Source organism: Aulostomus chinensis, chromosome 8 (genome assembly GCF_037954235.1).
Source record: "Aulostomus chinensis isolate RoL2024-O1b breed Wild chromosome 8, RoL_Achi_v1.0, whole genome shotgun sequence".
NCBI lineage: Eukaryota > Metazoa > Chordata > Actinopteri > Syngnathiformes > Aulostomidae > Aulostomus > Aulostomus chinensis.
In genome coordinates this window covers 22,207,506-22,232,095 of record NC_141327.1, presented here as the reverse complement: position 1 = coordinate 22,232,095, position 24,590 = coordinate 22,207,506, and the positions used below count along the sequence as shown (strand labels likewise).

Genomic DNA, 24,590 nt, shown 5'->3' with positions numbered 1-24,590 from the left:
CGCTACAGTAATTCCTACAAATTGATTAATATTGGAATCGAAAAAAACAAAACAATTTGCAATCATCTAAAGTCAAGCAAGCTACAGATTTACTGGAGATTGGAAAACAACAAACAAACTTAATGAACTGAAACAGAAAAAAAACCTTTGCTGAAAATTAAAATGGACCAACTGTCTTTCTTTTATTTTCTCATATCAGTAGTTGTTGAGAAATGCCTAGCATTATTTATGCTGAAATGAAGAGAAACACTTGCAAATATGTGTGATCTTTAAACTTTGCATTTGTGCTGAGTCCTTACTATTTTGAGGATTGGTGCATGTAAATCTAGTCTTTTGCATTATTTAAGAACAGAATTTTGCACGATAGTTAATAATTCAGTGAGACAATTTGCCTTTAAGACAAAAACAAGTCTATTCACCAGGATGGAGGAATGCAAGCCAGCTCTTTATACATCTCTACATACTGAGGCAATGTTTTATTACAATAAAAGTCTTTGTCTCTTCTTAGAGTGTTGATACTTTTTAATATCATTGTCATTTTGAGTGAACTGTTCAGCTACAAATATGTTGCTTGCCCCGCCAAAGGGTCATTTCGTTTTTTTTTTTTTTTTTTGGTTTCATTTTGTCGTGAGTTCATAAAAACAGGATTTTTTTCTTCGTACCAAGAGGTTATTCCCTTCTCTGTGGAATCTCAGATTTTTATATCTGAGACTCATTTTCAAAGCTTTACACGAGCTTTTATTCACGTGTGCAGAAAGAACTGCTTAATAAAGTAACTGTGAAAACTGAAAGACATCCATGAACTATGACAACTTCCCGAATGGAAAACATTCCTGAGCAAAACGTTGTTCTCTCAAGTGTGAAATCAGAGTTGTAATTACGACGCTGGAGATATTTGAACTCTAACGTCCAGCAGTGTTTTATTTCTGGCATTGATTTATATGCCAGCCTACTGATGAACTATTTGTTTGTTTCTGGGTGCACAAAGTCAACACTAAATCTCACAGACGTATATTTGTGGAGTCTGTAAGAGGTTTGAAGTTGTAGTGCTCTTACGGGCTTATTGAGATATTTCAGACATCTTGGAGGTGCAAAAGGGATTTTCTCACCTGACCTACATTTTTCTGTTTGGATTCTTGTGGAAAAATAAATAATGCATCTATTTTCAATCTTTGCTGAGCCAAGTCCCTGCTGTGAATGCGCTCCATTTTATAACAACAGATAGAGAAGTGTAAAACAGCCGTGCAGCAAAATATAAAATGACTTCAGCTTAACGTTTCAATGAATCCTGAAATGTTTCTTAAATGCATTTCTACCTGTGATGTATTTCAAGCTTGAGCTAAACTGAAAATGTGTGTGTGTGTGTGTGTGTAAACAGACGGTCATGAAGGCAATAAACGTTTCTCTGTATTTATTTGAATAAATTACATTGACTTATCACATTATTTTCTTTACATCAAGCATACAGTCGTAGAATCCAGTGCAAGAATCAAATAAAACAAAACAAACAAAAAAAAAAAACAGAAAACAAACGGAGAAAAAGGACAATCCAAAGACAATCATGTGCAGCACATAGAATCCCTCCTCTTGACGTTGCGTCTGGATAATATACTGTATATGTACATCTATATGTGTATACTTTTGTCACAGTTACAAAAATAAGATACGGTACCGTAGATGAGCGACTATACACACAAGGTGAAAACAAAACAAAACACAGAAAGCTGTACAGTCCTCATTGAGGGCAAAGATACACACGATTATTTAAAAAAAAAAAAAAAAGTGAAAGAAAAAGAAGGGATCGCCTTTAAAAAAAAAAATCACATGACCTCTTTAAACTGTAATGTTATGAATCACTTCCCTTTAAAAGAAACACCGCTGGAGATATCAGGTGCGTTATTGTATTTGTGCTGATATTGTGAACAGGTCACATCCACGTTTGTTTTACTGTTGAGAGTGAATGAGGTTTTTTTTTCTTCCTTCATTAATGAAATAAAGCGGTGAATATAAGAAGCAGTTCACCGTCTTCTCCTGCAGCTGTGAGGAGACGTGGAGCCACCAAGGCCACCGTATCAGTCATGTCTGACATCCAATCCTGTATTATATAAGATCCAAACGCCCTTGCGGGAAGAGAACCTTCAAGAATCACGCCCACTTGCATTGCTTTGCTTGTATTGCTCAACTCATTTCTGATCGATTCCCGGCTTCGGTGAATGTTTCAGCTGAATAAATCACACTTTCCTTCACATTGTCATGACATATTATAATACTTCAGTATCAGAAGCCTTCTGCAGCCCTGATTCTGTGCGACTCTACTCCCCCTGCCCAAACGCACATCTTTACTACGAGATGGGTCACTGCAGCGCAGATTATTTAGCAGTAGGGGAACACATTTGAGGTTTCAACTATGCTCAGCTGACTGAAGCGGCCTGTGAATCGTCGAGAGAAGGTCCCACGTAACCCTCGTGCAAGCACGTAACTGTTGGATCGAACCAAATAACACGGAAAACGAAAACTTTGTTTTGGGGAAAGGGGTTCTGATTTTTGCAGCGCTTCAATTAACATTTCTAGCAAAGACAAAATTTCTAATTCCATGCAGCACTCCGCTGGAGAGAGCATAGAGAGAGGATTGTGGACTAGTTTCATTTTAATGGCTTATCGTCAGCTAAACTAAAGAATACTTGAACGAGTAAAGATGCAGGAGCAACAACTTCTGCTGCAGAAAACAAAACAAGGGGCTAAATGAGCAGAAGTCATTATACCACGATACATCGACCATTTTTCACACAAGTTGCGGATTTTTTTACGCTTTTATTTATTTTATTTTTTTTAAAAAAGGGATTATTTCATACTGAGCAAACGCACCATAGTTTTCTTACATCACTTCACAGCTTGTTTTGTTTTTTTGCAAATCATGTCATCACTTCACTAATCACTCAGGTATGCAATGTCGGTGTATGACCTTGAGGTGAAAACACCAAGGGGCCAGAGAGCTTTGTAGCTGTTTTGAAGCTAAAGTTGAGTCAGGGAACTTCGGCTGAATCGCGTATGAAAAATGACAGTTTGTTGAACGCTAAGTGAATAATCTTGGTTGCCGACATCCGTCGAACAACTTTTTCAAAAACGGAAAGATGTCAGGACATCCTTTGGATGGGTTTTTGATTTTTTTTTTTTTTGTCGTCTTGACAACATGACGGGGATGTGGTTTGTCCTGAAACTGTCTGTGAGCGCCGAGCGACAACTATCGTTAAAAAGAGGGATATTCAAAACAAATGAGCTCAGTGTATTTTTAACAAGATAAAAAGTCAACACTTGAAACCATGCTTGATCTAGAGTCTCTAACAAACATGAAGCACATGAATTGTTTTTTTCCTAGCATGTGAGAAAATATGTTCTATCTACTGTAGAGATTTCCACAAAGTACAGTGATTGAGATAAAGTGTGATTTTTGCGAAGATGTTCGGACTGACAGCCAAATCAAGCTGAGATAAACGTCGGGACGGAAATGGATAAAAATGACTATGAAGCCTTAAGGTACCTCCTTTTGGAGGCAGGGGGGAGCAACCACATCAATACTGATTTTTACACTCATTTGCTTTTATTTGTCATCTTGTTCTTATCTTTACTGTGTTGCTGTTGTGACTCCTTTTGACGGGGAGTACAGGTGGTTGGCAGGAATGTTTAGGAAAGGTAACTGGGAATACAGGGGAGGAACTAGAGGCCAGGATTTGGAATTACTGCCAGTGAAGACTGGTGTGCGACCACCATCCGTCCTAGTGGGGCAGCGGCACCAGGATATCCACGTAATTGATGGGGAAGAAGCCAGAGTTGCCGTTCAACATTCCCTCGTACCAGTTGTCATCAATCTTATTGGTCAAGGTGATGATATTGCCTTCCTTGAAGCCTAGCTCCCCTTCGTTCTCTGGGTCAAAATCGTACAGGGCACGACAGCACGGCTGGTCCATTGGACCTGGAGCGGGCGGAGAGAAGAAGACAGAAGTTAGAGGAGATGGAGGTGTGGAGATGCCGTTTACAGATAAGAGGCACAAAGATCATCAGAAAGCTTGTGAAAGGCTCACCTGGAGACCTGGCTGAAAGGGGACAAGAGAGACAGAAACAAGAAGACAACGCAAAGAGAAAGACACAAAACATCATCATCAGTAACCGCCGAAAAAACAGTACCAGGCATGTGATGCTTTGTTTGACATTTTGGGAAACTTTGCTTATCTGCTTTCAAGTATAATAACCCTTTCCTGCCTTTAGACTGAAGTGGTCGATTATGCCTGGGATGCACAGCTGAGAAACGTGCAACGGCTGCTAATTATTGATCATTTATAGTATTACTAAGACAGACATTATTCACTGCATCCAAGCCAAGAAATACGTGACGTTACCACGACCTCCTAACGCAGCATCACGTGGCAGCGGTGGACCAACACCTGGTAACATTACATGCCAAAACAACTGAAACATGAAATCCCTGATTGATTGATGGAACACTGTTGGTGGAATACAATCAAGTTTTGTCCAGAAAACTTTTTTTTTTAAGAAGTTGTTAACAGACAACAGCTGAAATTAAATTAAATCAAATGTTGGAAGATAATGTTGCATCATGTGTCTGGTTAGGTTAAGACAGACGAGACACTGGGGAAAGATTAGAAAACGCTGTGATTCAGGTTAAAGTTGTGGAACCCAAACGATTCCTGCTGCAAAGTCTGGTGTGAACTAAGAAGTAGTATGAAGTAGTATGAAGTAGTATCAAGTAGTATGAAGTGTCTGTAGTGTTGAATATTGCATTATTTACACAGGCGTACATTTACTGTCCAAACATGAGGAATAACTCTACCAGAAAGCAAATATACACGTTTCCCAAAAGACAAACAGCAATATTAATAAAAGAAAGAAAATGATGAGTGAAGAGAGGAACCAGGAGTTAGACTGAAACAGCACTGCAGATGAGCTGCACTGCCAAACCATAACGGACAAAAACATACACAAGTCCATTTAAATGAAGATAAAAATAAGAGTGATGAAGAGATTTGGCATCTCTTCCCAAGTCACTCTTGCTCACCTGGAGATCTTGCTGCAAAGGGGAAAGGAGAAAAGAAAAGGTGAAATACTGGTAATTTATCGCACGTGTTTGAGGCGGATGGACTGGAGGATGGATGAGTGACGAGTTCATGGGTAAATATGGTTTTAGTTTGGCTGATGACAAACTAAAAGAGAGGTGGCTGACAGACAAAGAAACAGGAGGACATTTCAGACGATTGAGGCGTTCACCAAAATTGTAGCTCTGCTTTTCTTTGTACTGTAAGCCAACGACACGAGTTCGTCAAATCAGTGCAGTATTTTTTTTTTTATACCAGAAGAAAAAAAACAAACTAACAAACGTGACAAAATGATGGAGGAGACGTTGCAGTATCGCTCCAGGATTCACTTTTGTCTCACCTGGAGACTTTGCTGCAAAGAGGAAACAACACAAGGGCAGGGGAGGGGAGGAGGAAGGGGGGGGGGCAGCAGAGGTCATGTTGAGTAAAAGTGAGAATGAAAAGGATTTCATGGAAGAAACAAATTTAGAAGCACACAGACGGAGAAAGATATTGACAGGTGTGACCTAGGCTCACCTGGAGACCTCGCTCCTGGAAGAATCAACAAAAATCAGAGGGGGACAGAGAAGAGTGAACAGTTGGGTTTATTTATTGAGGACAGAAGAGAAGTCTGCTCAGTACAGGTAGGAAAAAAAATTCAACTTTGGGGGAAGAGAAAGATCAAATTAGAAGGGTGTACAGTCAATTCTCAAATTTTGGTTGTATCTCAGCTGAGGAGAGAACCCTCGTTTCATTATTCTACTTTCTGTCTTTTCTCTCCCTCTGTAGTTTCCCCTGCTTTTTTCTCATGGATGTTGCTGCTGTAACACCTACATTTCCTCCAGAGTTTATCTAAGATTTATTCTGCCTTCAGGGAAAATCCACAGGTATTTTTCCTCCTTTCCTTGAGAGGCATTTATTATGAAACATCTGCATAAACGGTTCAGTGGCTTCAAATTAAGGAAGTGAAATCCTATTTGTCGAATTGAATGCAAGGAAGTCTAAACTGAATAAAAAAATACAGAACAAGTATTTAGTGTTTCTCCTCATTTTATATCATCTTGCAATCAGGGTTCTAATTTTTTTTTTGAGAATTTACAGTCAAAATAAAAGCATAGAGGGTTTAAGGAAAAAAAAAAAATCATGTATGAATAGAAACCAGGCCAGAAACTGTCCTGTTCAGGCAGTCTGCTAACAAGAATTGCGTTTTTCTCTCTCTTCACATTAATTCACACAGAATCTTGTAAGATTTCACAATTAAGAGACTCGAATGGCGACACGCAGGCCAGTTTCTGGACACGTTTCTCAACGATGAGGTTTTCTCCGGTGAACTCACCTGGAGAGCGAGCGCCGTGGATGCCCCCGTTGTGGTTCTCGCTGAGGGAGAAATCCAGACCCGTACGAGGTTTAGGAAGATACTCTTTCCTCGGTTTGTTTGAAGAATCCCTTATCCTGCCAAGTGGCACAAACACAGACTTCATCAAAACACAAATAATAGAAATGAATCCTGGACAAAGCCCGCTTTGCTACCATGGACTGAAATTCAGCATGTGGTCAATTCATGTGGGAACAACAATAAAACCAGAAGGATGTAGACAATACCGCCGAGGAGGAAACAGATCATACTGACCGTTCGTCGATCTTACTGGAGAGCTGTGTGAGGATCTCTGCAGCCCGGGTGTGATACTCCACCTGAGCGTGGACCAGCGCAGCCAGCTGACTCACCTGTTCAATCTGGTGATGCACAGAGTCAAGCATTACATTTCAGCACGGGAAGGAAAGAACAACGTATGAATACACTTAGCCAGAGTTTCCAGGTATCTTGACTTTTTTATTTTTAACAACTACATCTGAAAACAAATATTTGTAGTTTCCGTTCCTTGTTACTGCTGTTTTACTGACAAGGAGCACTGATTATTTCTAAATTTTTATCGCTGCATAGATTTCAGCCAAAATGAATGGGACAGCAACTCTAGCAAAGACGATATCCTCGTGTATCGGTGCATGTCAAGTATGTCCAGGGAGCTCCTGATGCATAGGACACAGTAATTCTTGCTTGTGTAGCAAACAACTTATTAACACAAAATTTACACACTATGCAGTAGGAATATACCATGTATGAAACTCTAAATATAGCCGTCTGTGTAGGTTCTCATTCATCCAGGTCATCGTAGATCGAAGCAAAGTAAAATCTGGTCAACTGGAGTTGATCTTGAAGACGTTTCACCTCTCATCCGAGAGGCTTCTTCAGTTCTAGTGAAGAGTGTGGAAACTCCAGCTTATAAACCTATGTGGGAGTGGTCCGTGCTATTGTGGTGGAAACGACCCTCCCGAGACTCACCTGGCCTCCCCAAACGACAGTCATTGTGAGGTGTCAGGGAGTTTCAGGGGTGGTCGTTAGGGAGTTTCACCGACCACTCAGATGCTAATGGGCTGTGCTGGCATCAGCCGTTCCACATGGGTCTTTCAGCTGAGCTCTTTGGGGAAGCTTTGAAAGGACTTGGTTGTAAATAGGTGAAAGGAAATGTCGCAGTCCACCTCCTCTGTTCAAAGATGGTTTCTCTATCCTGACGTGGATGGCTTCTTTAACTCCTCTTTCAAACCATCTGTCCTCTCTGTCGAGGATTTGGACATGGTCGTCCTGGAAGGAGTGGCTTTCCTCCTTGAGGTGGAGGAAAACCGCTGAGTCCTGTCCTCCAGAGTTGGCTCTTCTATGTTGGGCCATGCGCTTGTTGAGGGGCTGTTTGGTTTCCCCTATGTAGAGATCTGTGCAGGCCTCACTGCATCTGACAGCGTATACCAGATTGCTTTTCTACTTTCTACCACTTTCTTCTTATAGCTGCTGGTGGGGTCGCGTTTTAAGGTCTCATATCTCTCAAAAACGCGACCCCACCAGCAGCTATAAGAAGAAAGTGGTGGAACACCTACAGAAGCTGCAAAAGGGGGAAATCATCAACCGCTTGGAGTATCACCACCTGTACCCCGGAGACGCAGTTCCACGGATTTACGGCCTCCCCAAAATCCACAAGGAAGGTGCCCCGCTAATAAGCTGGAGTTTCCACACTCTTCACTAGAACTGAAGAAGCCTCTCGGATGAGAGGTGAAACGTCTTCAAGATAAACTTACGTCCAGTTGACCAGATTTTACTTCGCTTCGATCTAAATATAGCCGTACACACAGAAGTATATTTGGTATATTTATGTATGTGTATTTGTAGGTTTTATAGTACACACAGCATTTTCCAGAACAGAGAAAACACAGTTGTGTTGCCTTTAGGGAGCAGAAAAAAAACAACAATGTACAATATCATGTCAGAAATTCACTATGAATATGCTTATTCTCACAGACATGATGCAACGTGTGGTGAGAGTCACCAGAATCTAGCGGCCTCACAGCTGATGAGTGTCAGCCCAACATTCACTCGCCAGCTTGGTTGGTCCCTTCACCTTATACACGATTTAAATTTGATTTGTTTGTACTAAAAATGTATGAGTGGAGCTTTAAGAAAGCTTGTTCCACAAAAATACATTCAAGAGTCGTGACCCTTTTGATGACCACAGTTTGAGGGGTTGTAAGAGTAATGGGGAGGTCTGTTGTTGCTGCAGCCGGTTAAAAAAAAATACAAGATCAGGTGGATGTTGATCATGTGGGAAGAAAAATGAGATTAGGGTGAAATAATCCTCACATCACTCTCCAGCAGGTTGAACATGCTCAGCTCAGCGATGTCCTTCGAGTCGTCGAATTTCTCTAGCGCTTGTTTGATCTCGTCCTCTGTCACCTTCCCCTGGCGCTTCTTTTTATAATCAAAGTCCAAGCGGCGACCCTCTAATTTCTTCAAGTGATGCTACAAAAGACCACAAGAAACAAATCAGAAGAGAATCTTCCCTTGTTCTGCAGTTAGTTCTTCACAGATGAGCAGTCCTGGTCGGTACTGGTACCTGGATCTCTTTCAGGTCTTTATCGTGGAGGTTCTGCAGCGGATCAATAAAGTTCTGTTTCACCTCCATGTCCAGGGCATCCTTCACCTCTGCCAGCTCGCGCATGGCTTCCCCAGCATCAATCAGAGCGAGACCTGAGCACACACACACACACACGCACGCACGCACACAAACAGCTTGAGTTAAATCTCGTGGCCTCAAAATAACTAGATTGTGGGGAGAAGTTACACCTCAGATTCTGAAGACAGGTATGCCATCTTATGTCTATTGTTGTGAACTAAATAAAGGAAACTGCAGGCGTCTTGACTGGAAAATGAGCTCATACATTTTTCATAACATTGTTGTTACGTCCTTGAGGGAATAAAATTATGCCACTTTGTTCTTGTGAAGTCTATAAAAAAAAAAAAAGTGTCTGTGCATGTCAGACGCTGTGGGGCAAAACTTTCTGTGAGGAGCTGTAATGTTCCACCAAATGTTCTCACCAAAATTAGACTCCTCGCCGAGTTCCCTGCCAAACCGTTGCATGGACTCTCCCAGGATGGCCTCTGTCTGCGTGTAGCCAGGTCCCTTCTCCTGGCCACGCATACGCGACATGGAGTTCATCATACTCATCTTGGCTCTGGTGGCTATGACGACACAAAATAGTCAAAACACTCAGCTTGTGTTTTGCTGTTAACTTACACGGTTACAGTAAAGATTAGTTCATCTCACCTGGGTTGGGCTGCAGGTATTCGGTGGTCTTGGTCATGATGTCCATCACGGCCCGCGTGGTGACGTCCACCTTCTGTAGCCGGCAACATTCGCATTGACAAAATAAAAGATGGTACAGAGATAACAATCAAGATGTGGAAGGTAACAGAAATAAAAATGGCTGACATATTGTGGGAGAGGACGAGAGAAATGTGATGGCAAGAATTTATGGAGCTATAAAGCTGACACTTCCCCTGGCAGAGAATAAGAAGGGCTGAGAGGGAGACGAGCAGAGCTGAGAGCTGTCAGGGCCGTCTTTATAGTCTTGTTTCACCAGCGTGTGAAAACCCAGCGTCTCGCACACACAAATACACAGTGATCATGACAGAAGCGCGTACGTGATTGCCAATATACTAAAAAAAAAAAAGCTTATTCAGTCAATTTGTTGTATCAAATGCTGTGGCGCAAAGCCTATTGTTTACCACGTTGTAAAGACAACTTCCATAAATTTCCAGTAAAACCTTCTCACCACTAGGACCATATTTCTATAGCAAGGACACCATGGAGAGTTTTGGGAGACGTTTTTGGATCCGTACTCTTTCACTGGAATGAGTCGTTAAAAACTGGGAAATAATTTAGCATCAGTGAACATTAAGTTCTCTCGTCTGAAAGTCAGTCAATGGGTCAATGGGTTTTCTGTGAAATGCCTAAAATAATTTCTGCGCTTCACACTAGTTTAAGACACCTAAACATGCTGATCCGAAGCACAGAACACATCAGCGTGCACCCAACTCATGAATTTCTTAAGATTTTTATGATGACAGGTGTCCAAACATGACGATACAGGTTGTTGTGGACATCAAATGTCATCCTGCTGAGAGCAGAGGAAGCCGGAGGGTATCTGAAGTCACGCCATCCGTGCTTTCGTTCATCACACGGCGTCGCACAGAGTTGGCTTTGCCCTTCTAACATTTGCATTTACGCTTGAAAACTCATAAAATACTTTTTCCAAAGATAAAATTCTAAAATTTATGTGTCATGCACTGCAAAGGTTATCACAATTTTCAATAGCTTCAATCTCCCAAAATCAAACAGTGAATGTAAAATAAAAAAGCCTGTCATCAACAGTCCGTCAACACTCCATGAACTTCAGCCTTCCGTGTCTCTCTTCAGGTGATAATGACAAAGAGTCAAGTCTTGCCTTTTCCATTTCCGTGAAGTCCACATCCAGCTTCGTTCCTTCTGCCCCTCCAACTTTCTCGCTCACTTTCTACAAAGGAAACACAAAGGACAAAGTTAGAGTTTTAATGAGCACTAGACAGCGACGGTGCAGTCAGATAATATGAAACGCTGCAGCGTCGGAGATTAAAGACACGAGTGTTCCGGCTACACCCAGACCCTTCTTGACCTTTCCTATTTCTTCTTCTTCTAATGACACTACCTCAGCGACTGCTTCCCTTTCCTCTCTAAGGGTTTAAATGACTAGAGGATAGAGAAGAAGAACAGAGGAATGGAGTGAACAGCTGGTTTTATTGCTGGCAAAATGTGCGACTGTAAGCTGCTGTGGATAAAAGCTGCTGCTAGATAACGTAGCGTAATGTCTTGTAGTGCTTTTCATCCAAACTGCAGTTTTGTTGCCGTTCCATCATAAATTACCCACTGTAACGTTTTAATTCCGCTGATGAACACGCTGCAATGAGAGGGAGCGCCTCCCTCTGCTTCATCATCCGTGGTCACAACTTCTTCAGTCCAATTAAGATAAAATCAAACAATGAATACAACAATATCGGCTTGACTTTGGGCCTCACATAAACAAAAGCCCCTTCATTAACCTCCGCTCACACATCGCCCACTGGAATGAGACCTGGTGATGACATTGTTAATGAGCAGTTTTTCCTCAGACAAATGAAGATGATCCTTGAAAACAATGACTGCTGGTCACTCTTTGTGGGGGATTACACTTCTGAGACCTGAGATCAGACTTGGAGCGACTCTACCATTTCTGAGATTGTTGCATTTGACAGATTTTTAGAAGCAGGAAGAGGGAAACGTATGCACGAGACTTGTGAAAAACTGAAGCAACGCTTCACCCTAAGAGTGTATTTTGCTGCGTGACTTCATCGTGACTCCAGAATGCAGAAAGAGCCAGCCATGTTTATTTAGCTTGAAGCTAAATTCACCCAATGGCAAACAAATACGAAAAACTACACTCTTCAAAAAATGTCTATTTACAAACTCCCAGGTGCTACGTCCACTATAATCCATGTCCTCTTGTACCCACAAACATTTGCGGGTTTGAGTTTTGTGCTACCCTGAAGGAGAAGGAGTTAGTTGGTTCAACTGAACGCGCCAGCTGTAACCAGACAGGTTAATGTTTGTGGATAACCGAGCGTGAGGCTGGATATAGAAGCTGTGGATTCTACCAGACGATGCACTCGAGTTTGTTAGCGTTGCCTGTAGTTAGCATTCAGCTAAATACACGTCCAGCTCTTTCTGCATTCTGTAGTCACATAGAAGTGAAGAAAAAAAAAACCTGTTAGTGAGATCAAGGCACCTATTTGTGAGTATCTGAGGGGAGAAAATGTTCTGCCTCCCCCCCCCCCCAAAAAAAGACCAACTAACTGACATTTTCACTCACCAGGAAAAACTCAGCAGCACACACAGGCGAACATATCTGACCCCTAATATTGTGTTTAATAGACACGCCTGCACCTGCCTTTGGGCGTGAAAGTGTCCGACAGATCCATCATCAGAAAAGCTGATAAGACAGACAGAGGAAAACTATATTAAATATAGATATAAATGTGGGCTGCAGCTTCAGACATCACTCAGATCCACACACACAAACACACACAACTCTCTGTGTCTGTCTGCCAATCATATTTCCAGCTCTGCCACCTTCCAGCTCCAGTTGGTGATGTAACCAGAAGCCTTGAGGGGGCAGCAGTCTGACACAACCAGGCCAGACGAGGCCTTCAGAGGACGGACTGAGAGGTAAAAAGATTTTCAGGGAACGTCACAATGCTTGAAGAAATCGTGAAAGCAAAGGTCAGCAGATGAAGTCTTTCCTCAAGTGAAAGAACACGTAACTACCGTGGGTACGCACCACAAACGGAATCTGCTACCTTGACTTTGTTTTGGCTTTTAAATGCGTCTTGTGACACTGCTGCTGTTGTCGAAGGAGAGAGGCTGAACGAGCTCTCGTCACTGGCAAACATTTAAGATCCTTAAATAGAGACGAAGATGGAATTAAAATGAGCCAAATTTTGGAAAGGTAAAACACAGAGGGCGACCTGAGACAGATGGAGGGTGGTGGGGTATAACACTAAGCCTGTGACAGCAGTTTATGCCGTGTAAGACTTTCTGCCGCTCGATGAGTCATCTTAGCGAAGTCGCTCCTGATCCCACTTGTGAAATGCCACAATATGACAATGATGCAAAACACACATAGAAGCTTCACCTACACGCCACTCGTCAAATCCTCCTTAAGATGGTTGCCATGGAAACTGGACCCTGCCCTACGCCTAGCTTGTCAGTTATAATGTGCATGTGTATCACTTCCTGCCCTCCTCCTCCCCTCCACACACTCACTGCTCTACTTTTCATCTGATCAAAGACTAACAGGGATACCTGCTTTATGAGTCATCACAACTTGGGAGATGACGATGAGCTGTGAAGATGCGAGTGAGTGAAATGTAAGGCTTGGTCCGTGTGTGTGTGTGTGTGTGTGTGTGTGAGTGTGTGTGAGTGAGTGAGAGAGAGCCACAGCTGCGCCAACATAAGCCATATACAGTACATTGTGACACCTCTGGTGTTCGTCCTGCTCATCTAATCACATATTGTACCATTTTTACACCTGAGCTTCAGTCAGTGTATGAATGCACATACATGCACCTGGTATCGGGTGTAAAAATAAATACGTGAGAAAATGCACTGCACACGCCTGCCTTTTTGAAGTTAAATGTGAAAAACCACGTTGACTCAGGTCCACGTATACTCTACACAACCCACAGAGGGTTGCAATGAATCCTCTACGAGACGGTGTACTCCAAATGGACAAAGACAGAAACATCAGACAGAATTTGGGTTACACACACGTCTTATTGAGCTTTAATCCTCTGTGTAATATAATGATGCAGACACTGTTATGATGGTTAGCGGCTAATAATTATTTCTCAGCAGCTTCAAATTAGGTTGCGATCCAAGATGATGATTAGTGTTCACGTCAGTTTCACAGGCTCATAGACGAAGGAAATCAAGGAAATACTCTGAAGCAGCAGCCACCGGACGAGCTCAGGTATGCAGATGCAGGCTGGAATTCACTCTATGAAGTGTGCCTCAACATATAATTTGGCCTTACACACTACACTTAAATTTAGTCTTGCAAACAGGAAGCAAAGCCTGATGGCCGTGTTGCTTCTGACATTTATTGCGTTTGTAGCTTGTAAAATTAAAGTCTTTGCACGTTCTTGGTGATTGCTAGTTACGCACTAGGTGTCAAAAGCAAGGGAATGCAAATATCAGGCTTGGCTTTTTTGTCTGTAAGACAAAATTGTGGGTTAAAAAAATGTGTTTCAGTATGTAAGAGCAAATTTGTGCAAAGAGAACATTTCATGAATGAGACTCAAATACTCTTCACATGGTAAATGAATTTAAAGTTAAAAAAAATTAAAAAACCCACAGCCTACAAATAACCAATTCTTAAAATCAATCGGAACAAATGACAAAGAAATACATTCCTAGTATCTGCATGTAATCTTGGTATGCAGTTGTCTGACAAAACCTCACCCCATTTTGTCCTTCAAACACATGGAGGATTCCTCGTATGTCTTACATAAGCACAACAGTAGCACCATGTCCTGTGCATGCATCAGAGAGTAGCAGGAAACACTTCTCCCACAAATGTGATGCAGCATCGTGTGATGGAGGAGAGCTGCAGCAGTTCTTCAAGACCACCGGATCAGTCTGATTGTGCCTGAGACACAACTCAAAGGTCAAAAATTCAGTTTCAGATGTTGTTCATAAATAACTCTGACTCCAACTCCGACAAAAACAAAGCAAATAACAATCAAAATCATACGACAGTCGCTGTCAAGCTGCGCCTTTAGGGATCTACATCTTGGCAGGGGAAGAGCCCCTGGATAAAAACAAGCTTTTGGTGGCAGTTTTGAGTAAATGGAACAGTGCTGCTCTGCATGCTGCTGCACGCGGCGTCTGTCAACGCACGTTCAACCCCCAGACATTTGCACAGTGGAGAGCAGAGAGAGAGAGAGAGAGAGAGAGAGAGAGAGAGAGAGAGAGAGAGAGAGAGAGAGAGAGAGAGAGAGAGAGAGAGAGAGAGAGAGAGAGAGAGAGAGAGAGAGAGAGAGAGAGAGAGAGAGAGAGATGGTGTTGTATTTTCATGGCTGCAAGCTGAGTAGACAGTAATTTGGTGCAGTGATGGAGTGGAGATGCCAGCAAGGATGCCCTCACATGCATCATCACAGGCGTGCACACACACACGTGCACACACACGGAATCACTGAAGACACATAACCTGTCACAGCGAGTAACCATGAGAGTGATGATTGATCCTTTACTCCCAGTGACGTACTTCACACATTGTTAATGTGACCCACCAATCTCACCTAGCAGCCAGGAAACCAGCAATCTCAACCCCCTTTGGAAGATGTCACCATGCTTTTCACTCACAACCGATCTCTTTGTGCCCCTAATCTGCCCCTCTCTCAACAGTCATCCTCTCCTTTCAGCACCCATCACTCTCTCTCTGCCTCACTCCAATCCCTCCCATTCCTCTTCCTCACTGTCCCTGCAGGGAAAGGACACCACAAGGTGAACTGAGCAGCAGTGGCGTCCATGTGAGTGAACCTTACAGAAATGGCTAAAATGCGCAGTTGGCTTCTGGAACAGCAGCATGTACGCACTCTGTGACGTCACACTGTGGTAGTAGGATAGACTGCACGGCGCGGAGACATGCGAGGGAGTCGTGATGCCTCTGAAGGAAGAGGCAGTGCAGGGATAAGGTTTCACTGCAGCTGAGCTTGGGCTGGTGAGGTCTCGCAGCAGCCATTATTCTGTCTAATATCTTCAGTCATTTGCAAACAGTACGTTAAGACATTAAGTTCTCACTACAAAAATGACATCAAGTAAAATCCTGATACAATTTGCTTGTTTTAAAATGGCACTTAAGAATATGGTTGACATGAATAACAGGGAAAAAAAGAAAACTGTGATGTGGCAGTATATCAGTTTATTATTCCCTTTTGTATGCTTCTATTCATATTTGTACTACATACAGTGTTTTACATTACTCTTGAACATTAAAAAAGCCAAACGAGCCCTGGAGGGGCCATAGAGAGTTTTGTTTGTCTTTGCATGGAGAGAAGAAATATATACAGTATATTTTAGGCCACAAGGAATAACTTGTTCACTCAATTTAGTAATTTTATTATTTAAATATTATTTATTTTAACATGTCATACCATGTGGCATGAATACAACTACATTGAGGGAACAAGTCACAGCTCAATGGCTAAATTATTTTAAGTTGGGGGGGGGGGGGGGGGAAGTTCCATTTCACGTCCTCAAAATTTGGCTCATAGGTAGAGTGACCGTCTAGCAACCGAAGGGTCGCTGGTTCAACTACGCCCACTGAAATTGTTTTCTCTCGATGGCCTTTCCAGGGCTCCATACTAAGCAATCCACCAGTTTGAGTCCCTCCAATATAAATTTAGTGGGATAAAAGTAGAAATTACACTCATTGCTAATGAATCAAGGTAAGTAGAGTAGAAATCACACATGATACATTTGTCAAGCCTGCTGGATGATTTTCCACCAGGGTGAATCTTATATGTGACTGAAGGAATTCAACAAAAACAAAAACACAGGAACAAGTAAAACAGGTTAATGAAATCAAAACACGGCTGCACCGGCAGCTTTGTGGAGCATTGAGCTGAACGCTAGCATTAGCATGCTAATGATGAAAACAAGTCGAGAGTGAGCGGGTACAATGTTCTGCATCACAGTTTAGCATATTAGCACGATAACATCTGCTAATTAGTTACGCACGTACTTACAGTACCGTTAAGGGTGGGCGGTGCAACAGCAAGAGGTATCAATGATAGGACATTGATTCGAATTATAAATAGTTCCCCCTGAAATGAGACTGCCATGAAAATCAAAATGGAGACAGAATCATTGATACTGATTGAATTTAAAAGCCCATTAGAAATGTCGTTATTCCAAAGTATCAGACCAAACAATAAGATCATCACGTACATGCAGGTTCACCTGAGGTCTCTCACCTCACTCTGCATTTCTCACCCCAGGTGAACTGAATCAGACCAGATTAAACATATTAAATGTGGAAGAAGTCACACCGATCTTGCCAAAAGCTCCAGTCCTCCCTCCCTCCCTCCCTCCCTCTTCGCCCCGGCTTCCCTTCATTCACCTCAAAGGTTAGCCTGGCCTTTCCTGAAACGACCTCTCAACGGATCCTCGGCGAGTACGCCAGTGTCCTCCAGGACTCAGGTGACAAAAACTGGGCCGAGCGCAGCTGAAAACCAGCATGACGTAGCAAGGTCAAATTACAGTTTATTTACCGCTGAGAGGGATTTTGTACTCTCTCAAATGCTGCGGTGAGAAAACAATTATGCAGCATTTCTGTGAGGCCAAACTGCCCTGAATCGAACTGCTCACCAGCAATTTAGTTCAGAGAGAGTAAAATCATACGGAGCCCTGGAGTAGCCTCAGATGATATGATTTCTGAGAAAAACATAAATGTGTATTTTGAGGTAGCAAGATACAACTTGTTCCTGCAGTCTAGTTATTTTTGAAGTTAGATGATATAACTAGATCCCTGGCCATCTGACACTCTTTGTTCCAACATATAAAATGACTAAATTGAGAGAATGAGTTGTATATCTCGTGGCCTCAAAATAAATGTTTCTCTCCATTGCAAAGAGAGAAAGAAAAAGAAAGCAATGGACTCTCACTCTAAGGCTCCACGACTGAACTTGGAGAAAAGGTTAAAAAGCAATGTATGAAAAAAATACGGAACTAAAAACGTTACCTTAGATATGAGTAATACCAAGGACAAGGACGGTGCAAATGAAGACACGATGACTTATTCATTCTTACACATTATATCAAATTCAACTATCAAACCTGGGGATGTACTGTGCAAACTCAAAAACAACCAGATTAGAACATTAAAGTAGTTTAAATGTAATCTATTAGACTCTGTAGCCTTGGAATGACTGCTCCTGACTGCTATGATTGTGTCCAGCACTGATAGATGATGTAATTCCACCTCCTGTTCTCAAAAATAAACCATTACCAGGTATTCGATCCCACTTGGCTGTATTTAATCAGCAGGGACAATTCACCTGCAGGCAAACATTATTTTCTTTTCTACGAGCTGCCCACACAAGATTAATGAACACACAGCTGACAAACAGCACAGCGGAATCTCAACAGCAGGGTTTTACACCTGTTTGTAGCAGGCTGTGCTAATGCTAACAAATGGACGATGAGGAAAAGGGATCTGAGACGCATGTAGAGCATTTGCAAGCTCAATATGACATCATTAGCTACACACAAACCGAAAACCGGATTCTGCGTGTACTTAAACTGTGAAACCCTGTGTGGCCAATCTGAGGTCAAAGTCAAAGATCCAAGTCTAATACTAGGCTCATGGTCTAAATTGTTAGAACAAAGTTACATCTTTGAGATCAAAGTAGAGCTTCAAGTCACATCAAAGGGAGCGATCAAAGTCTAAATCCTGAGCCCAGGACACTTTTTTTTTTCTGATTTTGGCTTTTACTGTTAGCGTTAGCATGAGTCACATGGCGCCCAATGTGAGGCTGTGAGTGTGTGGCTGCTGCTCCGCCCCCCCCCCCCCCCCCCCCCCCTTTCCTGCTCACTAGTCTAATCCTGACTGGGCACACGGAGGCTCCTGCTTTAAATACACTCAGGGTGAAAGAGGGAGATTAAAAATGACAAGAGTGATTAGTGAGGCTATTAGTAGGACAGCCCCTGCTGCTGGACAATAACAGGACGATCTCAGTCTTGCTAACAGCACTTAAACATCCCTCCAGTCCTTCTCAATCTACCTGCTCTTGAACTGCTGTTCTCCTTCTCTGTGTCAAAGGAAGTGCCTGGAAATCTCTTCCTTAATCTAGTTTCATCCGCGCCAAGGTTCAGTGGCTGTATTTTACACCCCGTTTTATCCTCATTTTCACCTTTTATATTGGATGTAAAACAAAGGAGGGCTGCATTTGAGCGATGGGAATGACAATGTACGGGCAAAACTAGACAACAAACAACTGCATATCAAAGCCCAGATTTCTCCCGTTCCCTCTTTTCCAGGTTGCCTCATTTTCTTCCTCCATTTTTATCCCCATTTTTCTGTTCCTCACCTCCAAATACCCTCAAGGCCTCACTGTTCTCATTGTCAAGTTTCTCACGCAACACTGCGCAAAGTATATTTCACCACCCGACAGTGACTCAACAATATGTCTCACCACATTTGCCATCACCGGAATCAACTATGCAACATTTCGAACCAGGAGCGGGTTTTCTACTACTCTAGCACCAGAGACACCAAAATGGAACATGGATTTAGGAGCAATCCTACAGTTGTACCAGCTGAGAATAGACATTCGCTCTCGTGGAATGAGGGAAAATCCATTTGTTATTCTTAAATCCTGGTGTTCCGAGCCAACACGGGGGCGGTTTCAGGAGGATACTAATCCAGCTGAACATCAAGGCCTGGGGCAGATATCAGAGGTGCACCTGATTTGATATACAACCACAATGATTGATGCAGCCTGTCAGGAAACAAACCTTTCACTCAATTCAATCCACTCGCCTCCTGATTGGACAAGCAGCCAGACAGCACGACATGGCAGCATCAGTCCGCTGGTTGGCCATGTTGCTTCACTGACCTCTATCCTCTTGGAGTGTGTGGCCTGTGGATATCATAATCTGATTTGTATGCTTTGCATGGCTCTTATGTAACAGCGGGCGTGAGTCTGAAACCCAACATATCTGCACACACTCCATCCATCCATGCAACCCTTGGACAATGGGGGAGGAAACCAGCTGGCACTGTGTGTGTGTGAGGAAAGCATGACTGTGAGCAATGGGGGAAACAAGACCGTGATGATGATGATGATGATGTGAGAGATGGAGGATGAGTAACTGCACGCACAATATGCATGATGCTGAGATTTTGCTGAGCTATGTGTAGGGAATACTGGCGCGTCTGTTTCCTGTAGCGGACCGTGACTCCACACTTCAGTCTGGTTTTCTATGGACGCCCTCTTCCACCGGCAGTAGAGAAAAAAGGAGATAAAAGTAGAACAGTGAAACTCCCACTGTAAATCCTAACTATGACTTTTATGTTCTTATTGTTATCTGATCATTTTGGAACATCTCATACTCATGGCTTTTTCATCTCATAGTTATTTTGGAATTCAGTATCATTGGCATTTATTTCTTTAAAATTACTTTTTAACCTGTAAACTTCTACTTTTTAGTAGTAAAGCATTTACTTTTTTACCCGATATGTGTAGGTTTTTTTCCCCCCCTCAAAATGCTGACTTATAACATGGCATTGAAACATCTTTTATCATCATGGCTACATTTTCATCTGATTTTCTCCTTTTACTGGCAGAAAAAGGAACAAAAATGACTAAAAAGTTAGATTTTTTTTTCTTTAATGGACCAAAAAATGGCTGCACGGTGGTGCAGTGGTCAGCACTGTGGCCTCACAGCAAGAAGGTTCCGGGTTCGAGTCCCGGCTCGGGCGCGGGATCTTTCTGTGTGGAGTTTGCATGTTCTCCCCGTGTCTGGGTGGGTTCTCTCTGGTACTCCGGCTTCCTCCCACAGTCCAAAAACATGCAATTGGGGACGAGGCTGATTGATACTCTAAATTGACCGTAGGTATGAATGTGAGTGTGAATGGTTGTTCGTCTCTCTATGTTGGCCCTGCGATGGACTGGCGACCTGTCCAGGGTGAACCCCGCCACTTGCCCGTTGACGCTGGGATAGGCTCCAGCCACCCCGCGACCCTTAATGTGTAGGAATAAGCGGAAGATGATGATGGATGGATGGATGGACCAAAAAAAGGCTGCATGGTGGTGCAGTGGTTAGCACTGTGGCCTCACAGCAAGAAGGTTCCAGGTTCGAGTCCCGGCTCGGGCGCGGGATCTTTCTGTGTGGAGTTTGCATGTTCTCCCCGTGCCTGCGTGGGTTCTCTCTGGTACTCCGGCTTCCTCCCACCATCCAAAGACATCAAGAGGGGACGAGGCAGATTGATACTCTAAATTGACCGTAGGTATGAATGTGAGTGTGAATGGTTGTTCGTCTCTGTATGTTGGCCCTGTGATGGACTGGCGACCTGTCCAGGGTGAACCCCGCCTCTCGCCCGTAGATGCTGGGATAGGCTCCAGCCCCCCCGAGACCCTTACTAGTAAGGAATAAGCGGAAGACGACAATAGATGGACCAAAAAAAACCCCACCAAACCCCGAAATAATTCACCACCCGTTGGAAATGATGCTCTAATTCTCCGCTGTCTAAATATAGCACTCAGTTCTTGATGCTTTCAGTGAGCGTCTGCTAGAGTTCCCCTGCCAGACCACCGACAGTTCCACTTACAGTCGTTGTTCCAGGGACCTGCGTGACGCTTGTCTTTACGTATCATTTTCACACCCTTTTTCTCCTCTCTTGTCATTTTCACCTATTTTCTAAAATGTGATTTCTCTCGAGTGTGTCTCTGAGGTTGCCTTCATTGGGTTTATATCTGATTCAAGTCAAAACAGTAGCTGTTGAACATAGTTTCAGAGCTCCATGGATCAAACCAGCGTGTGACATTCCTGTAAGCAGTCCAAGTCACTGGTGTGTCGACAACTAGCGGTTATTTTTACTCACTCACTCATCAACAACCCTGCACATTAAGATTCTGTGTTTACAGAATGGAGCTGAAAACTGCATAAAACAGAACATCTCAAATGTTTGTGTCTTTGTACTTTGCATTGATTGGACTGCTGGATGTGTTGGTCTTTGACGGTAATAAAGTTTAGCTTGGACTGCTTGCGACCGGGGAAACTACAATGGTTGTAACGTTTTTAAACCAGACATTCAGAGATTCTAATGTCTGCCAGTCTGGATTTGATGATCTCTGGATTGGATGCAACTCGGGGGATTAATTGCATGCAACACTGAAGCTTCTGGTTCAAGTATTTCATCAAAAGCAAAGCTGTGCTTGTACAGGTGGAACTGTGTATGTAGCAGGAGGTTCTGAGGACCAGTTTTGTCTGATAATAAATAATTCCGTAAATTATTGTTATGAATGATAAAATTGCCATTTTAAGAGCCCTTTTTTGGCCCTGATAACTGCTCAATGACGAAATAATCACGTGAATATACGTACATACATACACCCTTTCACAGAACTGACTTTTACAATCTTTAGAATATTTAGTTTGACATTAGATTGAGAAAAACATCCTAAATAAGGACAGTGTTCAGTTATATCGACATGGTAGTTAAACTTGTACATTTCTGCATCTGACCATAGCCAGGAAAGAGAACGCGTGATGTAAAACCTCTGAGTCCAGAAGCATACTCCAAATTTGCAGTCAAAATGTTCCAAGAAGACTCTAAAAACCTTAAGAATGATGACATGATCTAAGTCTTTGTCAGAAAAAGGCCAAAATGCACCAATCCAAGTAGAATAAACTGTTAACCAAACACAACTCCATCAAGTTGGGAAGATTTTCATTTTCAGAATTATAGAGTGCTAGCTCTAAAATATTGAGAGTCATATCTGCTGAAGTGGGTAAGTTTCCATCTCAAGTCTGATAATTAGGTGTGTGTGAGTGCTCTGTTTGAAGCCAGTTATGTTCCAGCATACAACTCCCACAAAACACCATTCATCTACTTCACTGATCTCCATTTTAGGTTTCATCCTAACCCAAGAAACTCCTTTTGAATTTAAATCATTGAGAGAGAGGAAGAGGAACATGATTCAATAAATGACACTTTAGCCTCTTGTTAGTGCCTCACTATTCACTCAAACACAAACACACACACACACACGAGGTAATGATGGAGCCGGTTCGTGACTCGACCTCTCCAACATGTTACACCGAAGGAGAAGCGTCACAGTCGTATTATTTTAGTGGTTAACCATTGTGAGGGTGTAACGACGGCTTTGTCTGGGATAATGAACACTGAACACAGGTATTAATGACAGTTATTAAAGCCCAGTTTCTTGCTGCTGCTGCCGCCTCGGCTGTGTGCATGCGTGTCTATAATCTGTAGTCACATCTATTATCCTTAAGATTACAGTCCAGCCTGAAAGTGCAGCAGCTCTGTTCCCTACGTTCCTCCCCGTAAACGAATGCAAACGTGAGCCTGTTCTCGGACTTCAATATTCAAGCGCTCGGCATACATACATTTTTAAATAACATCCAATCTGCTCGATGATGTTCATACTGATGAGTTTTTCCAATTAAAAAGTGACTGAACTGTCTATTACACATTAAATATAGTGATCACATGCTGCTTTCTTGGTTCATCATCATGAAATAGACCTGGAGGGATAGCTGACTTCAGACGCTGCCACGTGCCTCCAAGCAGGGACCTCCTGCTTTGCTCTCATTACGGAGCACGTCACCTTTCACACAATATGCTCTCACGTTCTTTTCCTGTAGAAGTCCTCTGTCCTTTGTGTAAATAGAAATAAATCAGAACACCCACTTAAGGCAAACATGTGGCTGCTCTCCATCCGTCAATGTCAAAAACAATCCTCCTCTGGAGCAAATGGTCGTTAATCAAAGATAAATCCCAGGGAACACAGGTGACACGCCCCCAAGGCTCAGCCAGTGATGGAAATAATCCACATTAGCTCCTTTAAATCTCTGGTGACAAATAAATCTATGGGAAATTGTTTGTCAACGAGCCTTCGTACAGAGGAGAGCATGCTCTCTAAAAGATGTATGCTACACAACTAACATTAAAAATCTAGATTCTCTATTACAGATCGCAATACGTGTGATAATGAACAGAGCTTTGATGATTGCATCTAGCATGTAATACTTCCTGGCTTCTGTACAAAGGTGAATGCTGAAATATTTAAGTTATTTCATTAAAGTTTTATTTAGAATCATGCATGCATAAAACATTTTCATATTTTTTCTACGCTTTCTCATTACCCGCCATCGAAGTGGCATTTTGCAGCGAGGCAAACAGTAATAGTAATAATCCAAAACTTTATGAATCCAAGCTAGCGTACACGGCGTGTCACCTAAGACGACAGACAATCAATTCGCATTCCGTGCGTCTTTGTTTTGATTGACTTTATGACACAACTCTCGTGTTTACTGAAGGATCTATAATCTCAGACTTCGTTGGCCGACATCGATCCATCTGTAGCGACAGAGAGGTCACGACGTTTCTGAGGATATTCAACGTATAAAGAAAGAGAAGCTGCGACAGACAGTGGATGAGAAGGAACGGCAGGATAACAAACACACAGTTTCCAGCAGAGGCGGTTGGGACTGTTCAGGAAAACTAGATTTTTATCATAGAGTGTGCAGATAGTACCTGTGGGTATAAAAACACCTCACCATGGCTCCCTTAGCACACCAGCCTCTCCCACACCTCCAGACAGATGCCGCTTTGCCTGAAAGCAGATTCATTATCGTTGTTGATGGTGATAAATGTCCCTATGCGCCGAACTGAAAGCTAAAAAGTTGGGCGGCGGCGGCGGCAGAATAATGGATCACGGAAGAACCCAGCAGAGGTGCAGTTACACTCAAATCAATAAAGCAGGAAAAAAACTGATTCCTCATCATCCATCAATCC

The 24,590-nt window shown here is 42.6% G+C and overlaps 1 protein-coding gene across 4 annotated transcripts in view; it reads right to left on the bottom strand.

The window, feature by feature from the left end:
• Positions 1 to 1,396: 1,396 nt before the first annotated feature.
• Positions 1,397 to 24,590, bottom strand: part of sh3gl2a (SH3 domain containing GRB2 like 2a, endophilin A1) — a 34,930-nt gene continuing 11,736 nt past the window's right edge. The window contains exons 2-12 of one of the 4 annotated variants that reach the window (XM_086211695.1): positions 10,917 to 10,985; positions 9,737 to 9,809; positions 9,508 to 9,651; positions 9,026 to 9,159; positions 8,773 to 8,931; positions 6,718 to 6,821; positions 6,424 to 6,539; positions 5,625 to 5,639; positions 5,072 to 5,083; positions 4,080 to 4,091; positions 1,397 to 3,970 (exon numbers count right to left, since the gene is read on the bottom strand). In XM_086211695.1, the coding sequence (XP_086067821.1) occupies positions 3,774 to 3,970; positions 4,080 to 4,091; positions 5,072 to 5,083; positions 5,625 to 5,639; positions 6,424 to 6,539; positions 6,718 to 6,821; positions 8,773 to 8,931; positions 9,026 to 9,159; positions 9,508 to 9,651; positions 9,737 to 9,809; positions 10,917 to 10,985 (1,035 nt within the window). In that variant the 3' untranslated portion in view covers positions 1,397 to 3,773. The remainder of the gene's footprint in view (positions 3,971 to 4,079; positions 4,092 to 5,071; positions 5,084 to 5,624; positions 5,640 to 6,423; positions 6,540 to 6,717; positions 6,822 to 8,772; positions 8,932 to 9,025; positions 9,160 to 9,507; positions 9,652 to 9,736; positions 9,810 to 10,916; positions 10,986 to 24,590) is intronic. The other 3 variants (XM_086211696.1, XM_086211697.1, XM_086211698.1) reach the window with 3 other exon arrangements.